This window comes from Octodon degus, unplaced genomic scaffold, assembly GCF_000260255.1.
Source record: "Octodon degus isolate 3935 unplaced genomic scaffold, OctDeg1.0 scaffold00323, whole genome shotgun sequence".
Lineage (NCBI taxonomy): Eukaryota > Metazoa > Chordata > Mammalia > Rodentia > Octodontidae > Octodon > Octodon degus.
Window position 1 is genome coordinate 804,313 of NW_004524899.1, and position 16,021 is coordinate 820,333.

Sequence of the window (16,021 nt, forward strand, 5' to 3'; positions counted from 1 at the left end):
TAAGATAGTTCCTCAAAGCAGATACTCATATTGGTAAAAGCCAAACTAAGCGATACATTTAACGATAGAATTCACTGCTGCAGGGCTGCAGAATGCTTGCCTGGTATGAGCCAAGGTCTGGGTTTGATCCCCCGCACCTATTAAAAATCATGGAGACAACTTATGTCTTGGTTCTAGTGGCTACCATCATGCTGTGTTTTCTGTCTCTTTAACTCAGTCCTTGAATCAGAGCAGGAAGTTGCATGTATTTTTTTTCCCTGGATTTTGCAAAACATTAGGTCATGGTGGTTGCCCACAGCAAAGAACTTTCTTAGTGTGAAACCACAAAGCTAATCTCCATCCTACATGCCTCTCTCCTGCCTGCAGGGAGGCAGCTCAATGGTCTCCAGGAAAAGAAACAGCAAGGTTCCCAGCGGCCTCGCCGCTGACCTGAGTTACAATGGAGGTCTCCTTTGATGGTACTTTCTCAAAATCTGGCAAAATTTCCTTCTGTGCAGATAAACCTCAGGTGGTGGTGGGGAAATGCAACTTTCTTAATCGCATCGATTTCTTTCTTCTCAACATTTATTGCTAGATTTCAGAAGCCCAGGTACATTCAACGTTGCTTGAAACATTTGATTTTCCAAATGATAATGATTTTGAGTATTTTGAGTTCCTTTCCCAGCCCTGGCGGATCCTAGTGAGGGCGTTGTCTATGCATGGCATGACGAGGATAAGCTTGATCACCAGCACCGTGCAGGGAATGATGAGCGCTAGGATATAGGCTGAGGGAAGGTACCATCTGAGAGCTGAAGGGCCAAGGAATTTCTTCCCACCATACGCCACGGTGTGGGCTGTGCACAATATCAGTGTCAAAAAACCCAGTTTGGACTATAAATAAACAAACAAACAAATGGAAAAATAATGAAGACCATAGTAACGTTATTTTCCTTTGAAGTAAACACTAGGAATCAGTGAAGTTTATTTGTCAATAACTATAAACACTTGCAATCTATAATATTAAGGATGCTTTGCTAAGTGCAGCATAAGGCATTAATTGGACTGTCTTTAGGGTGGTAAGTATTTCATTAAAAGAAAGACTGTTGCTTAAATTTGACATGGTAGACTTACCTTAATCTGGCTCCATGGAAAATTTCCTAGGAGTGAACTGTTCTGAATTAGAATAAATAATGTACCTGTCCTTGGTCACCAATGCTAAACCCTTATTTATCATCATTTCTGGAGAGTAGAGGTGACTATGAAGTCAAGCCCTCCATTATCTTACTTACTGAAAACAGATGCTACTTACCATAGAAAGAGCAGTTGCTACATTTTTTATACGGAAGGGTTTTTTTTGGGGGGGCACCTCCAGATTCTTTTGGGGAGGAGCAACTCTAGATTCATTACTTTTGTCCTAATGTCTTGAGTGAAAGTGTTCTCATGAGCAAAATTTTCTTGCACTTGGTCCCTGGAAGAAACTGCAAGCTTTGACATTCAAATCCAATTTCAAAGACCAGTGGTCTATTTTATGACCCTGGTTCCCAGTGGGCCCACATCAAAATCATCTAGAGGGCTTGTTAAAACTCATTGCTGGGCTCCACCTCCACAGCCTATGATTCACCAGGTCTGTGTGTGGCCTGGGGCTTTGTGCATCTAACAAGCCCCCAAGTGGCCCAGAAGTTGATACTGCTGGTGCTGTACTGTAAGAGTCACTACCGCACAGGGATAGACAGATACTAGGGTGGCTACTAACTGGCTTTAATGAAGTGTCTGTGAAGTGACTGTATTTATCAAATCTTGCTTTGAAGGTTTTTAGCTTTTTTTTTCCAAGCTCTACCTTTCTTTATTAATATGTTCCTACTGTAGCTTTAATTTTCAAAAGATGAAATTTTGTCTTTGGGTTTCTTTTCAGCGTACACATTTTCATTTACCTAGTACATCTCCAAAGACAGAGTTTAATAGTTCTTGGCAGGTTTCACTAGTCTTAGCTGTGACTCAGGAGAAATCATTGTAGAAAATCTCTGCAAGTAAGTGAAAACTGTTTCTAACCAGAGTTCCGAGTTTTCAAATGTGCGTGTTTAGCAAGGTCAATAGAAGTGATGGGGCAAAATGGAAAATTAGGCCTGGTATGAGAGATAAATAAGAATATTTGTAAGGACACATTCACATTACAATATCAAGTTTAAACCTTCCGATCTTTACCTGCACAAATCGAAACTCCCTCCAGTTGACCATGTTGCTGACAGATGGCAAGGAAGTGATGCCCAAGAGTAAAAACAGAAAAAATCCAAGGACTCCCAAAGACATATATGAATCATAAAGCCAGGCTGAAGAGGTGCTAAAGGGATCATCCTTCCTGCTTATCACCTAGGAAAAATTATCAGCAATTTTTAAAAATACATTTTTATACAGATTGCCCACAGTTTATGCAAACTAAAATATCATTTTCAAGGTGTTATTTGCCCAAAGCAAATTGCATGGCATTTCTTATGGATCATGTAAAAATAAATATACGTAGAAATACTTTCGGCTTTATAAAACCTGTTCTGCTAGAATTTTATTATAATTCTTAACTCTTGAGGTTGTGCAGGCAGTTTTCATTTACCTTATAAATACTAAAAGTAAACAGTACATTCTTTACCAAATGACTTTTTGCCCCCCAAGCAAAGCTTTATGCTCTCAAATAATACATCAGAATTCCACAATGCTACAACACACCATAGCTGCTTTAGATGCTAATTATTCACACCCAGAATTTGGGTGTTTTCACCTTGACTATGTTATACTATAGTGTGGAATCTCTCATATCAGAGGTTGAGAGGAAGCAGGCCCTTGTAGTCAATTCTTTCCTGAGAAATATTCATGCACTTGTTCGAGAAAAAATGTAGAGAAACCCACAGAGGTATCATCAATACGTTACAGCAGTCTTTGAGACTGCACTAGAATTGGTCAACATTAGGAATTTCTAAACTAGAACTGACTTAGAACACTCTACTGATTCTGAGTCCTTCCCCCCCCCCCTTTTATCTTTTTGGGACAGGATTTTACCATACAGTTTGCTCACTTTGTAGCCCTTGCTGGCCTCGACCCCACAGTGGTCCTGCTGCCTCAGCCTCTCAAGTGCTGGGATTACAGGCACGTGCCATTAAATCCAGCTGATTCTGAGACTTTTAACTACACATAACATAATATTTGATATTTGCTCAGAACTGTTTAGTTTTCTTGTTATTGAGGGCAATTTTCTAGAAGTCAAAAGCATTGAGGGCATTAGAAGCACTCTTCTGTGAATTTGCTTTGCTTCAGTATATTTGCACAGCCTCCTTACAAGACAGATGGTGTTGACTTCTAAAAGTAAGGAGGTACATAAAACCTTGTCAGTGTCACAGTGAGTCCTGTGACTCAGTGCCACAGGGAGTACAGTTCTGGATCCAAATGAACCTAGGTATCTAACTTGTACTCCCAATAGTTGTATAAGATTTTAAGTGGATTCATTAAAAATCCCAGACATGATGCTTCTAATTCTACTTAGTTTAGAAAATAAAGATGCCTACTGAGTCATTTTCTGTAACTGTGAAACAGAACATCATGTAGCAACATTCCTCTTTGATTTAGGAGTAGGAGAATACAAATGGAAAGAGGTGTACCTGGGTAGCGGTTGTGTTTCTTATTCTCCATCGTACATAATATCGAATAGGGATCAAAAGTGTGTAGATGACGTGCAGGAAGGCAAACCCCAGAGCTACCAAGCCAAGCTGCTTCCTGCAGAGCATCCAGTGATCGAGCCAGCCTGGGAATCGGTGATATTTTGTACCTCGGTACAGTTGTAGGATGGCAGCAATAACCCCAGGGAGGTAAACCAAGGCAAGCAGCACGAGTGCTGTTATTGGGAAGACACGGTTGGGAATGGAAATAGCCAGGCGAAAAGTGTTATCTTGCTTTTTAGAAACATAAGGGTAGATTATGTCTCTGATAACACAGTAAAAGAAGAAGAAGATACACAGTGCAGCAGACAAACAGAAGGGGAACCTCCACATCGGGAACAGTTGCAGGGGGTAGTTTTCAATTTCCTTGGCTGCCAGAAGAGATCCTTGATCCAATGGAGTAAGTCCAAGAGTGAGAACAATATCCATCACTCTGTGTTTGGCCTTGGTGTCATTTCCACAGACAAACACCTGGGTTAAAATAATTAATTAATTCTGTAATTATACTTGTTTTTTAATAATCATTTTGAAAGTATATATAAACACCATGCAGAGTTACGTGTAGCAGTGAATTGTTTTTTCCAACAAAGACACAGAAGTAACATATTTAAGAAAGCAGTGTTTTAGACATGCACACATGATGATATTGGTTAGCTCAGTATCTGGGTGTTAAGTTGAGGGTGGCTTGGGGCACATCATGCTGACATAACACTCAGTTCTTCACAGCGTGTGTGGGTACCACATCACTCATGACTGCTTCCAGTTTATGGGTGTAAATGAGACCACTTTTGAGCAAGGTAATGGGAGTGCAAAGGGATACCCAACAAGCTGTGTTCATTTTTAGGGTGGACAAGAGGGCTCCAGACATGAAGTCACTGTGGTCCATCCAACTAGAAGCTGAAGGTTTATACAGTTGGAAATGAATCATGAAAACCAACTACCCTTCAGGGTCAAAGCCAATAAAATTATTAGAAAACGTATTAGAAAAATGAAATACTTATCAGGCATTTTATTTTAAGATCTCTGGGGTACGTGCATGTTAAAAGATGCACCTTTTATTTTTATTTTTAAAATATTTATTTATTTATTTATTTATTTATTTATTTATTTATTTATTTTGTGTGTGTGTGTGGCCAGCTCAGCCCACCAGGGGGCGCGGCTGGCTGGCATGTGGTGCTGGGGGATTGAACAGCAGTCCCTGTGCTTAGCTTAGCTTAGCTTGTTCTAAGTAGGTGCTTTAGACCACTGAGCCATCTCACCAGCCCCAAGATGCACCTTTTAGATATTGACTGGAAATTTATTTAATCTTACCTGTCGACTTGCATCCAGTGCTCCAGACTGGAGAGCCCAGGCTGACACGGTATTAAATGCTTTCACCACATGGGCGCCTGGCACCAGCTGAGCAAGGTGCTCTGCATTAGATTCCGGATACTGATTGATTTTGAGGTTGTTGCTGACATCTACCAGTATTTTCCCTTTGAGAACCTCAGTTAGATCTATGAAAAAATTATAGTGGTCCCTGTGGATTGCTACAAATATGATGTCAGACTTCTGGGCTGCTTCTGAGTAGCTCAAGACCTCTGCACCACTGGGCAGCAGGCTGGACATCTGGGGGTTTCGACTTCCAAAAACAACAGCGTAACCACACTGGAGCATCTTCAATCCCAGAGATCTCCCAAAATCCCCTGTTCCAAAAATACACACAGTTTCTTGCTTTTGGGAAGAATTCATGGTGAGAGGAAATGCATTTGTACAAGAGTTTTCCATTCCTGAAAATAAACCACAAAAACCAAAAATATGAATATCGGAGGCATGGAAAAATTAATTAGAATTATGTTCAGGAAGTAATATAATTAACAGATGTTCTAATCTTCTAATTGTATACTCTCTGCAAAATTAGGCAAGAATAAAAATTGTCATGTATATTTTATTTAACAAAATCAACCAGTGTAAACCAATTGGCACATGTTTTAAACTATGGACTTACATTGCTATGATAGTACATTTACTGAACACTTACAATTCCAGATACAGTGTTTATATTAACAGATTTTCTAAAATCAAGCTTATAGAATGAATCTTTGTATTCTTAGAATAATCTTCATTTGGTCCATGTGCACTTTCTGCTAAAAATGGCTAGCTTCTGTTCACTAATGTTTTATTTAGAATTTTTGTGTCACTGAATCTAAGTGAATTGGCTTATAACTTACGGATTAGTAAGTAATTGGTCAATTTTGCTCTGAAAACTTTTTGAATCATAACTATGATTATTGTGAATACATAAAAATTAGCCTGGACTACGTACAACCTGTTTCAACAAACCAAACCACCCCCAACAAAAACTCCCCCAAAACTGCAAACCTAAAACAAAACCAAGCGAACAAAGAAGTTGGCATCACACAAGAAGTTACCATAACTGCAATGATGAAATTAACAACATGTGAAAAACAAAAATCCTGGTAATTCTCTGGAAGAATTTACATTTGACTCTTGGGAAGATATCCTCATAATTGAACTCACGAAAGTGGATGTTTGCATGCTTTTGCACTACAAGGGAAGTCAAGTGAAGGAGGCATTTTATAGTGAGTATCATGTAGGGACTGCCTTACATCCATGACAGACAGCACTGCCACTTCCAGTAGCTAGGTGTTATCATAAGTTGCGGGAGGCAGTAAGGTATATTGTTCAAAGAGTTTTTTAAAAAAAGTCCTAGATAGAAGAGATAGAGGGCCAGCCAGATAGCTCAGCGGACTAAAGCGCCTGCTTAGGCAGACCCCAGGGGCTGCAGATTCGATCCCTGTGTGCTGTGCCATCCCTGTCCCTGGGGCGCTCTTAGATGGCGACTGACACTGGGGTTGGTGGCACGTGCCTGTAATCTGTGTAGTGAGACCCTACAGACCCTGTACTAAATACATTAAAACAAACAAATAAACAAGCAAACAACAACAACAACAACAACAACAAAACCAAAAAAAAAAAAAAAGAAGAGATAGAAAAAATAATAGGAAAGATGGTAAACAGGAAAAGAAAAGAAGGGTTGAAATGGAACGTAGCACAGCGTTCTGTTCCTTGTGCATCTCTGGGCATGCAGGGCTCCCACCTGGCTATGACCCAAAGCTAGGGAGGGTGATCTGGAGGCCAAGGACAGGCGCTATCCTGTAAGAGTGAGGAGCTGTTCATGTGGGGACATTCTGGAACTGCCCCCCCATCACAGCCACCTGCAGGGTTCCCCTTCCTCACCTCCCCGAGGTCAGAACAGTGCAGGCTGAGCCCCACTTTGAGTAGTCCAGTATTTGAACCACAGACATGTTCAAATATGATGTCAAGCATCCCACACTGTAAATGCTTGAATCTAACACATCTATGTCGACAAAAACTGCTCAAAGTTTTTCAAAAAAGTAATTTAGATTAGTAGGAACTTGAAAAAATGGTACAGGCATTTCTGCCCACCCTTTCCTGTTCCCCTCCAGTGGCCACAGGGACACAGGTGTGGTACCGTATCCCAGGCAGGACACTGACACATGGACACGGGCAGCCACACTTCCTTGGCAACTCACTCCTGTGCACATTCTCAGGCCCACAGCCGTGCTCAGGATGCAGATCCTTCGTCACTGGGAGACTCCCGAGCCTCCTCGCTGTCTGCTTCATCTGTCTACCATCGCTTCATTTTGAGCATGTTACATAAATGAAACCACCTGTAAACATCTTGAGCTGGCATTCCTTTATCCAGGATGTTGTGTGTTTCATGTTTTCATTTTATTTCTGAGTAGGATTCTACAATATGTATACATACCATAGTTTGGTGATTGAACCCAGGACCAATGAGTACACCCATAGCACTGTTTAAACTCTGTAATACAGGTCATTTCGATAGTTTCCAGTTTTGAGTACTGCAAACAACTATATGAACAGTCCTGTGTAGATTTTTGTATGAAGAGAACTGTTCAGCTGGGCATGCTGACTCATGCCTGTAATCCTATATTCAGGAGGCTGAAGCAGGGGCATCCTTGACAGTTTGAATCCAGCCTGAGCTACAAAGTGAGCTCAAGGCCAGCCTGAGGTGCATAGAAAGCCCCTATCTCAATAAGATAGAAAGAAAGAAAGAAAGAAAGAAAGAGAGAGAGAGAGAGAGAGAGAGAGAGAGAGAGAGAGAAAGAAAGAGAAAGAAAGAAAGAAAGAAAGAAAGAAAGAAAGAAAGAAAGAAAATAAGTTTTTATTTACTGAGATAAAGGCAGCTGGTGCAATTGCTGGGTCATGTGGTAAGTGTACATGTAGCTTTATAAGTAATGGCTGCGTGTTTTCCAGAGTGGCTGTACTATAGTAGCAGTTAATGAATGACAGCATTTATCATTTTGCTATACATATTTTTGACTTGCATTTCTTCAATGGCTAATGATGTGGAACACGCTCCTATGTGATTATTTTACCTCCTATTATTTTGCTACCTGCAAGTCCTCATTGGTGAGACACTCTATGTCTTTTGCTCATTTTCTAATTGAAGATCTATATATTATAACTTTGAATTTTGATTGTCCTTTATTTTAAATGAGTCCTCTGTCAGATATGCAGTATATTTCCCCCAACTCATAGATTTTATGTCTTATCAAAGACTTTTAGAACTCAAAGAAGTTTCCAAATTTGATGTCAGCCTGGCATGGTGGTGCATGCCTATAATCCCAGCACATGGGAGGCTGAGGTTAGCACCTCTCTGTGAGCTCAATGCTGGGATTGCAGGTATGCACTACTACGTGCAGCTCAGTAGATTTATTTTATTTATTTTTTAGTGTATTTAGTACAAGGTCTACAGGGTCTCACTACACAGATCAGACTCGTAGTGATCTTCCTGTTTTCAGCTTCCCAAGCACTGGGATTACAGACACACACCACCATTCCCAGTCTCAATTGCTGTCTCCACATGCCCTGGGGTGGGACTAGCACAGCAAGCTGAAAATTGAGCCCTGGTCCCTGTATCTGCCTAAGTGGGTACTTTAATGATGGACTACAGGTATAGATCTCATTTGGAGGGTAAGCCCTTTGGATGTCAGCTGGCTGGGGCCAAATGCAGCTTGTGCCCTCTTCATGTCTCAAAGTAGACCCTGTTTCCAGTTCTTTCAGTTCAGAAGAAGAATCAGCAACACAGCTATAGCTCTTCTAAAAGGTGACTACTTTCTTGCCTTCCACTTGGAAACTGAATGATTTGTTTTCCCCAATGATTTTACAGAATGAAGAAAAAACAAAAATACTTATGTATGGAATATCATTTATAGAAGGAAAAGGAAGGAAAACTCTCACTTTCTGATGCAGGTAATTATGAAAGGAAAAATTAGCCACCATGAAATCCTCTTTAATTCTTAAAATATAAAGAAAATTCAAATAAAGACAGATTTCTGTATACAAAGCCTCAGCCTTAGTTACACTCATTCTTAGGAATCTTGTTTCTTAGCTTGCTGAGTTTTACATATCCATATAAACTAAAAAATGGGAAAAATTTTATACTAAAAAGTGTTTGAAGTAGTAAAAAAAAAACCCTACGACGACAAATCTATCATCATTGTGACATAATTTTTAGCGATAAAAAGTAGTGTGCTAGAATCCAACATAAGATAAGTAGACAAAAAGGGCTCATCGGCCTTGTCTGAGAGGTTGCTGGTCACGGTCAGACAGAAAGATAGCCATCTAGCACTCTTTTTAAAAAATCTTTCTTTAGCCACTAAACAATTTCTAAGCATCACCAAGGGTTACACAACCGCAGGCACTTCTGCAAAGAATTGTACTAGGAAATCGTGCTGCTCTGCCCCGGGATGAGGCTAGGGCAGAACCTGGCACTGGCTTTAGTGTTATTAAAAACGTTCCTCTAGGTGCTTCTAATGTGTAGCTAAAATTGAGAGTCATTGCCTTAAACCTTTTCATCATTATTTTTTGTTCGTTTGTTAGCTTTCCCTTAATGGCCAGCGGTAGTGCTTTTCCTGTCGTACATTAAAGCAGACAGGTTGCTGAAAAGCTAGCAAACTACCTGCTGAGATTCTGAGTCCATTCATTTGAGATGGTGTGGAGGTTTCTGCACCTACAAACTCAAACCCAAGCAAACAAATCTTGGAGTTTCTAAAGTATGTAGAGTTGAACGTCCCTGGACATGGGAAAACATAAATAGATGAGGGTTTTTGCTTTCTAAGGCAAGGGAAAGGACAGAGAGGGGCTTGTCCTGGGTTGCTAAACCACTGCACTTCCTTTGCAGTTCCTTCCTATAGGAAACCTCTGGCGGAGAGGCTGAATTCCTATCTTTGAAAACTCAGAAGCAACATACCTGCATGTGCAGGCGTCACAAGGGAGAAGGCTAGAGTGCCAGGCTCAGGAGGTGGTGAGGACCTCAAGGTAGCTTTGATCAGTAACTCTCTCAAGGAATCCCGAAGAGTTGTTTTTCAGGACCCGCGACACTACAGTACACTTCAATCAAAGCTCATAAATAAACTACAGTGTTCTTTCACTGTCACTCTCACATAGAAAGTGCAGCACTGTCATGTTAGGCACTTCAATGAAACCATTGTTAAAGTCTCTATTTGAGAACTGGATTTTGGATTCTGAACATGTGATGTCCCCCCGCCACTGAGTGCTGCAGAACACAAATCCAGTGGTTTGACTTTGCATTTTCCAGAAAGACAGATTAAATGGCACCTTCAAACTGTAAGATGTGACAAGACTTTTTATTTTAATTTGATGCCCATGAACAGGACTTTTGTGGGTCATGCTTTGTTACTTCTTCTGAAAGCCCTCACGAACATGACAAATCTCCAGCTCCATCTCCAGCTCCATCTGAAGCTTAACCAGCAATGCCAACCCTCTTGTGGTTCAGAGCATTTGTTTTAGTATACCCCAGGGGCAACTGGAGAGCAAAAGAATTTTTAAAATATCAAATCCTTATTTGAACACTTGAGCCCATCCCATTTGTCCACTGAACTATTTCTGTTTTTAGTAAGACCAGAGTTCTTTAAGGAAAACAAATATATCTGCATTTTATTGAAAATAAAGTACATCCTGCGGCAGTAAAAGCAGGAGGGTTTGGTTTAAAAAGACTAGATAATATTTTGTCTAGAAATGAATCTGCCTATAATTAATGGATTCTCCTGATAATTTGGACATCAATTATTATTTATAGTTAAATGAAAATATATCTATATCTATATTTTAGCCTTGTGGTTAAAACTAGCTCTTTTTTTTTAAAGGGTAATTACTCTTAGTGGTATTTATGTATAGTTATCAAAGTCTCTCTTTTAATATGCACACTCTAAACAAGTTTTGGTATTATCATCAATTAATTACTTGGCATGCCTTCATGTTTTCAGCAGAGATTTCCTGAACAGCCTCTATGTTGCACAACAGGGTTAAAGGGATAACTTAGATGACCTACGACTCCAGGATCTCTGGAAATGGGAAGGATGTGGCATATAATCTAACTGCTGAGACGCACTGTATAAGAGCCAGAGCAGAGAAAGGTGCAGAGAAGCCAGAAACCCTGGGGAGGATAGTTGGGGGGTATTACCTGCTGGGAAACAGGGCAAGACAGTTGACCAAAGCCTGTGCAAAGTTATTCTGGCCACGATTTAATTTAGGGTTGAAGTTTCCATTCTATAAAAACAGCAGACTGAGGTGAACGATGCATCCCCAGTGTTAACCATGCACTCTCCACTCCTGTTTAGGGCTTACTGCAGATCTGCGGGGAGCCCTGGTACAGTCTTCATGTAGCTTTTCTCTTCGAGTGCTGAGGTTCAGAAGAGTATGTTTTACTAATAACTCAAGAAATAGGTGACATAGTTAAGTCACATCTTGGTTGTCTTTTTATTCAGAATTATAGTTCCTTACTTTTCAAAGTTACCCTCTGAGTGCATTTTCTTTTAAGATAAAAAAAATGAACTCTATTTTATTGAATGATTAAGACTGATCATGCAATCTACATGTAAAGGAAACGTGACTCTCAAAATAACTTTTCCTAAGTATGTGACTATCAAAGGACAGTGTGATAACACCTCTCTCTTTGTGGCTAAATTCACTGTTGTAGAACAATGCAGAGAAGAATTTAGATTAGGATATCAACATTGAGCCTGGTGAATGAGCATGGAGATTTGCAGTGGCCTAGTGCATTCTTGATAGTCTTCAAACAGTATGCACATTCTGTGTTCTAAATGCCTTCATGACTTTGAAAGAACAAATTGTTGATACATACAAACCAAATACTATCATACATTGTTTTAAGTATTAGTTATTCTCTTGCTACTTATTGTTTTATTCCTCACAGAACTGATTTCTTCTTAACAAAAGAACACGTGTTAGTTCAAGCCATTTTGGCCATGACCTATAAGAAACCACTGCAAGAATTCTGAGGTTTAACGTGTCATGCAGAACTCTTTAGGAAGACTTCGTAGTGAATTATTCCCTTTGGATGTATAAAGGAAAGTCAAACAATTTATCTTTCTAAATCTTATTTCTGTTATTTCCTAGTTGAAGCTTAAAAAAAAATCCCAAAAGCCCACCTCCACAAATTTATTATTCAGTGTATTCTAGATTCTCAGTGGAGGGCTTATAGGCAGACGTAGCTGGAGTCTCTTAACAAACAACTTCACCCTCTGAGAAACTAACTACAAGGTGCCCTAGCAAGTCTTCAAGCTTTGAAGGTCTGTTGTGCTATAGGGTTTTCATTTTTGCTTCATTCGCAGTTTATCAGCTTTCCTACGATTTTCCAGGGAGATGATTTCTAGACAGCAGTTGATAAAATGTACCTCAGTTGCTCATGGAGAGAACTAGAGGGCTAGGATCATGAAACACTGAAATGTGTTTCCAAGTCCCACTGCACTTCAGCTACTTAGACCTTCAAAGGAGAACACTTACCTGTTTACTAATGGTATTAATGACTGTAGGTTGCTTAGGAGTGGCCTTTTAAAAGATAAGGTAACAGAATGGTTGTTCATAGCTGCTCCAAATATGAGTTTCTATGACAAACAAACCTGTTTTTTAAAGTTGTTGACATTGTGCATGGCTTAGGTTTCCAATTTACTTACAGGTTTATGAAAATCTTAGTTCCTTCTAAAAAACAGTCAGTGAGCTTAAACAAGGTAGGCCTCAGGAAATCATTCTTAAATTAGGGGTGAGTTCCTGCATACATTTTCTGAGCCTCCAATTGCTACCTTTTTTCTTTTTTCTGTATTGTATGGAAGGGTCTACAGGGTGTTCAGGGTCTCACTACTAGATCTGACTTGTAGAGATCCACCTGTTTACAGCTTCCCAAGAGCTGGGATTACAGGCACACATCCCCATGCCCAGTCTCAATTGCCATCTCATCATCCCCCGGGAGCAGGGCTGTCATGGAAGACCTGGGGATTGAACCCCATCCCCTGCGCCTGCTTGTAGGTGCTTTAATCTGCTGAGCTACTTGGCCAGCCCTCCAATTGCTATATATGGACTTCAGCAAAACCATAAATGTTGCCAAATGGAGAAAGCGCTGGGAGCCAAATTCTCAGTACACATGTACCTCTTGCTTTACAGCCCCAGGCCTGGCAGCAGGGGCTGCTTCACTCTGCCTTCTGGGATGGCTGGGCTCACCTTGCTGGTGAAATGCATGCAGGTAGAGCCTGGCATAATGCTAAGCCACAGCATTTTGAAAAGAATGGGGCTTTGCAAAAGGCCATATCTCAAGAAAGTTACTGCTTCAAATAAATGTGCCATTTTATAAAATCACACCTACCACATCAGAAAAAGAAATTCTTGTGAGTGACATTTATATGCCTGCCATTTATGTAGAATAGGACAGTCTCACATAACAAGGTTGAGGATTACTTGGAAAGCTGAGAATATTCCCTGAATGATAAATGTGGTAGGACTTCAGCATGCCCCGAAGGGCAGTACCTCTCCCTTATAAAAGTGTGCCTGTGTTGTCATGAAAAAAGTAATTACTCAGCTATACCTGTAGCATTAATGGCATTTCTAGTACATTGCAAAACTTCATCCCCTTAAGTCACAAGGCTTGAATTGGGCTTTGTGGATCCTCTGGACCAACAGCCTTTCAATTTACATCTGAATTGAGGCTGAGGTATTGGGCCAGGAGTACAGCACTCTCCACACCCTCTCCCATCATAAGATTCATGTCCCACCACACCAGTCACCTTTCAAAGAAAACTCTCAAGTTAACCACCCCGAGGAGAGGGGAAAAAAGCTACTTTCCACCTGCTCTGGACAGAGAAATAGGGCTTTAGCTTCGTTTTCCTGTAAATTACAATCCAAACATTTCTCTTTTAAAGCAATTGTTAAAACGCCGAAGGAAACTTAGTTCCAGATCGAAGAGGTTACAATCTCAGGACAAATTTCCAGCTGTTGGTCAATAATCCGCCTCAGAAGGGAGAGACTGGCAGCCCATATTTCTTCAGTCTCCCTTCTGATTGGCACCAAAGATTCCCACCAACCCAGAAGCAAGCTGCAGAACCAAAGCCGACCTCCCTCAGGCTTTCTGCACCAGGGGTGGCGGTGATGAGCAATTCCAGGCAAGAAGGTGGAAGCGCGCGAACGCCTAACGGATAGGGCGCCCGATGGAGTGCTGGGGCCCGCGAGCTCGGAGCAGCGACCGGACAACCTGGGCTGAGAGCGGGCTGAGGCAGGCGAGGGAGCGAAGGGAGCGCGGGGAGGCGCCAGGCGCCAGCCGAGCTGGGAAACCTCACCTGCGGGAGGGAGGTCTGGTCCTGCACGGCTGGGCTCGAGAGGAAGCGCGGTTGGAGCTGGCTGGGCGCCCGCTGCGCTCCGCAGGGTTATAAGAAGCCTAGGAGCAGAGGGAGGGCCCGCTAGATTTCGCAAGAGAAGCGGTGAAGGTTTCCAGGAAGTGTTCAAGCTGGAAATCCCGGACAGCCTGAAGAACCAGAACATCCTGTGCTGCTATTGTTGTTGCTTATTCCCGCGAGGGATGATACCCGCCCGCCCCAGCCTAGGACCTGCGGTGTACAAGGGCTGATGGAGCTCGGGGAGGCAGAGGAACCCGAAGCTGGGCTGCTAAAACAGAGCTTTCCTGGGATTTGGCTTAGAGGGAAAGGCCCCATGTCCTCTGCTCCACCAAGTGCTAGCTTTTCAGTGGGGCTCACAGCTGGGGGTGATCTTGAGTTTTCAGGTCTTAACGTCGGTAGATAAGTCACTTACAGAAGCCAGCCGAGAAGGATGGGATAGTTTCTGTACATTTGTCGCCTGTATCTCAGGAGGTTGCTGGCAGGGTCCCTGGGAATCCCACATCCAGGGACGCTGAAGTGCCTTGTAGAACAGATGCACTACCTCTCCTGTATTTTAAATCATGTCTAGATTATCTGCAACTGCTAATAGGATGTAAATACTATTTAAATAGATGTCACCCTATACTGGGAATAACAACAAGGAAAGCGTCTGAATGCTTCACACATATTAAAATGCATTCCCATGTATTTTTGAGGTGTAGTTGGTTGAACCCATAAGTGGGGCTCCTGCAGAGGAGGAACCCACAGCGTGGAGGGCCTGCGGAATGTGCTATTGGATTGTATGCCTTCTGATGTGGACAGACCTCAATAGCCACGGCAGTGGTGGGTTAATGTTTCCGTAATCTTGATAACTTAGAGAAGGAAGCACTACTGTGCTTCCAAACTCTGCAGGTAGAAACGGAGCCTTCTTACTTTGTCTCTCACTCAGCCATCTGGCCTTAACTTCCACAGTGTACTTGTCAAGATCCAGATTGCTGTCACATGAAAGTTGCCATTCAGTTCTGGTGAACTCACCTCCCTCTTGCTTGGACTGTAACTGTCCCCAGGGCATCTCATGCAGTTAGCTCAGGCGCCAAGCCTTCCAGGAAGTCTTGTTGGGTCATTAGTTGTAATTAAATGTTTTCTTGTTCTAAACAGCATAGGCTATGCTTTATTGCAGTGGTTAGGCCTGAGAGTTACTGCAGCTGTATCTGCTCTGCGGGAGTGCAGGTTCTGACACCTGGGCTACTCAGCCTGGAATTCTCCACCTAGCTGAGTATAGGGCTTTACACATACGTATTATTGCACTCATTAATAAACCTACCACAAATTATTACGATTTGCAGAGTTATAGTGTTCTTAGGCCAGGGAAGAGCATGAGAAGGTATTCATTGATTTTATAGCATCTACGCTCCCAGAATGAAGATTCATAGATAGAGGAGCTTTTGTTCCAGGAAAGAAGGCCTGAAGGTGTGTCTGGAAGGGGCCTGTGATTGGTGAGCCTGGTGTCTGGTGACAGGCAGACTAGGGGAACTCTGAGTTTTCTTCTTCTTCTTCTTCTTCTTCTTCTTCTTCTTCTTCTTCTTCTTCTTCTTCTTCTTCTTC

At 41.7% G+C, this 16,021-nt stretch overlaps 2 protein-coding genes across 4 annotated transcripts in view; both read right to left on the reverse strand.

Moving 5' to 3' along the window:
• The window catches only part of LOC101567212 (eukaryotic translation initiation factor 4 gamma 2-like), a 14,902-nt gene extending 14,712 nt beyond the window's left edge, over positions 1–190 (reverse strand). Inside the window, exon 1 of the mRNA XM_023708039.1 lies at positions 185–190. Coding sequence (XP_023563807.1) covers positions 185–190 — 6 coding nt within the window. The remainder of the gene's footprint in view (positions 1–184) is intronic.
• A 66-nt stretch (positions 191–256) lies between these two features.
• Positions 257–16,021, reverse strand: part of Steap4 (STEAP4 metalloreductase) — a 32,925-nt gene continuing 17,160 nt past the window's right edge. The window contains exons 1-5 of one of the 3 annotated variants that reach the window (XM_004647766.2): positions 14,381–14,474; positions 4,992–5,449; positions 3,624–4,151; positions 2,182–2,346; positions 257–870 (exon numbers count right to left, since the gene is read on the reverse strand). In XM_004647766.2, the coding sequence (XP_004647823.1) occupies positions 571–870; positions 2,182–2,346; positions 3,624–4,151; positions 4,992–5,447 (1,449 nt within the window). In that variant the 5' untranslated portion in view covers positions 5,448–5,449; positions 14,381–14,474 and the 3' untranslated portion in view covers positions 257–570. Of the gene's footprint in view, positions 871–2,181; positions 2,347–3,623; positions 4,152–4,991; positions 5,450–14,380; positions 14,475–16,021 lie in introns of those variants that run through there. The other 2 variants (XM_023708041.1, XM_023708042.1) reach the window with 2 other exon arrangements.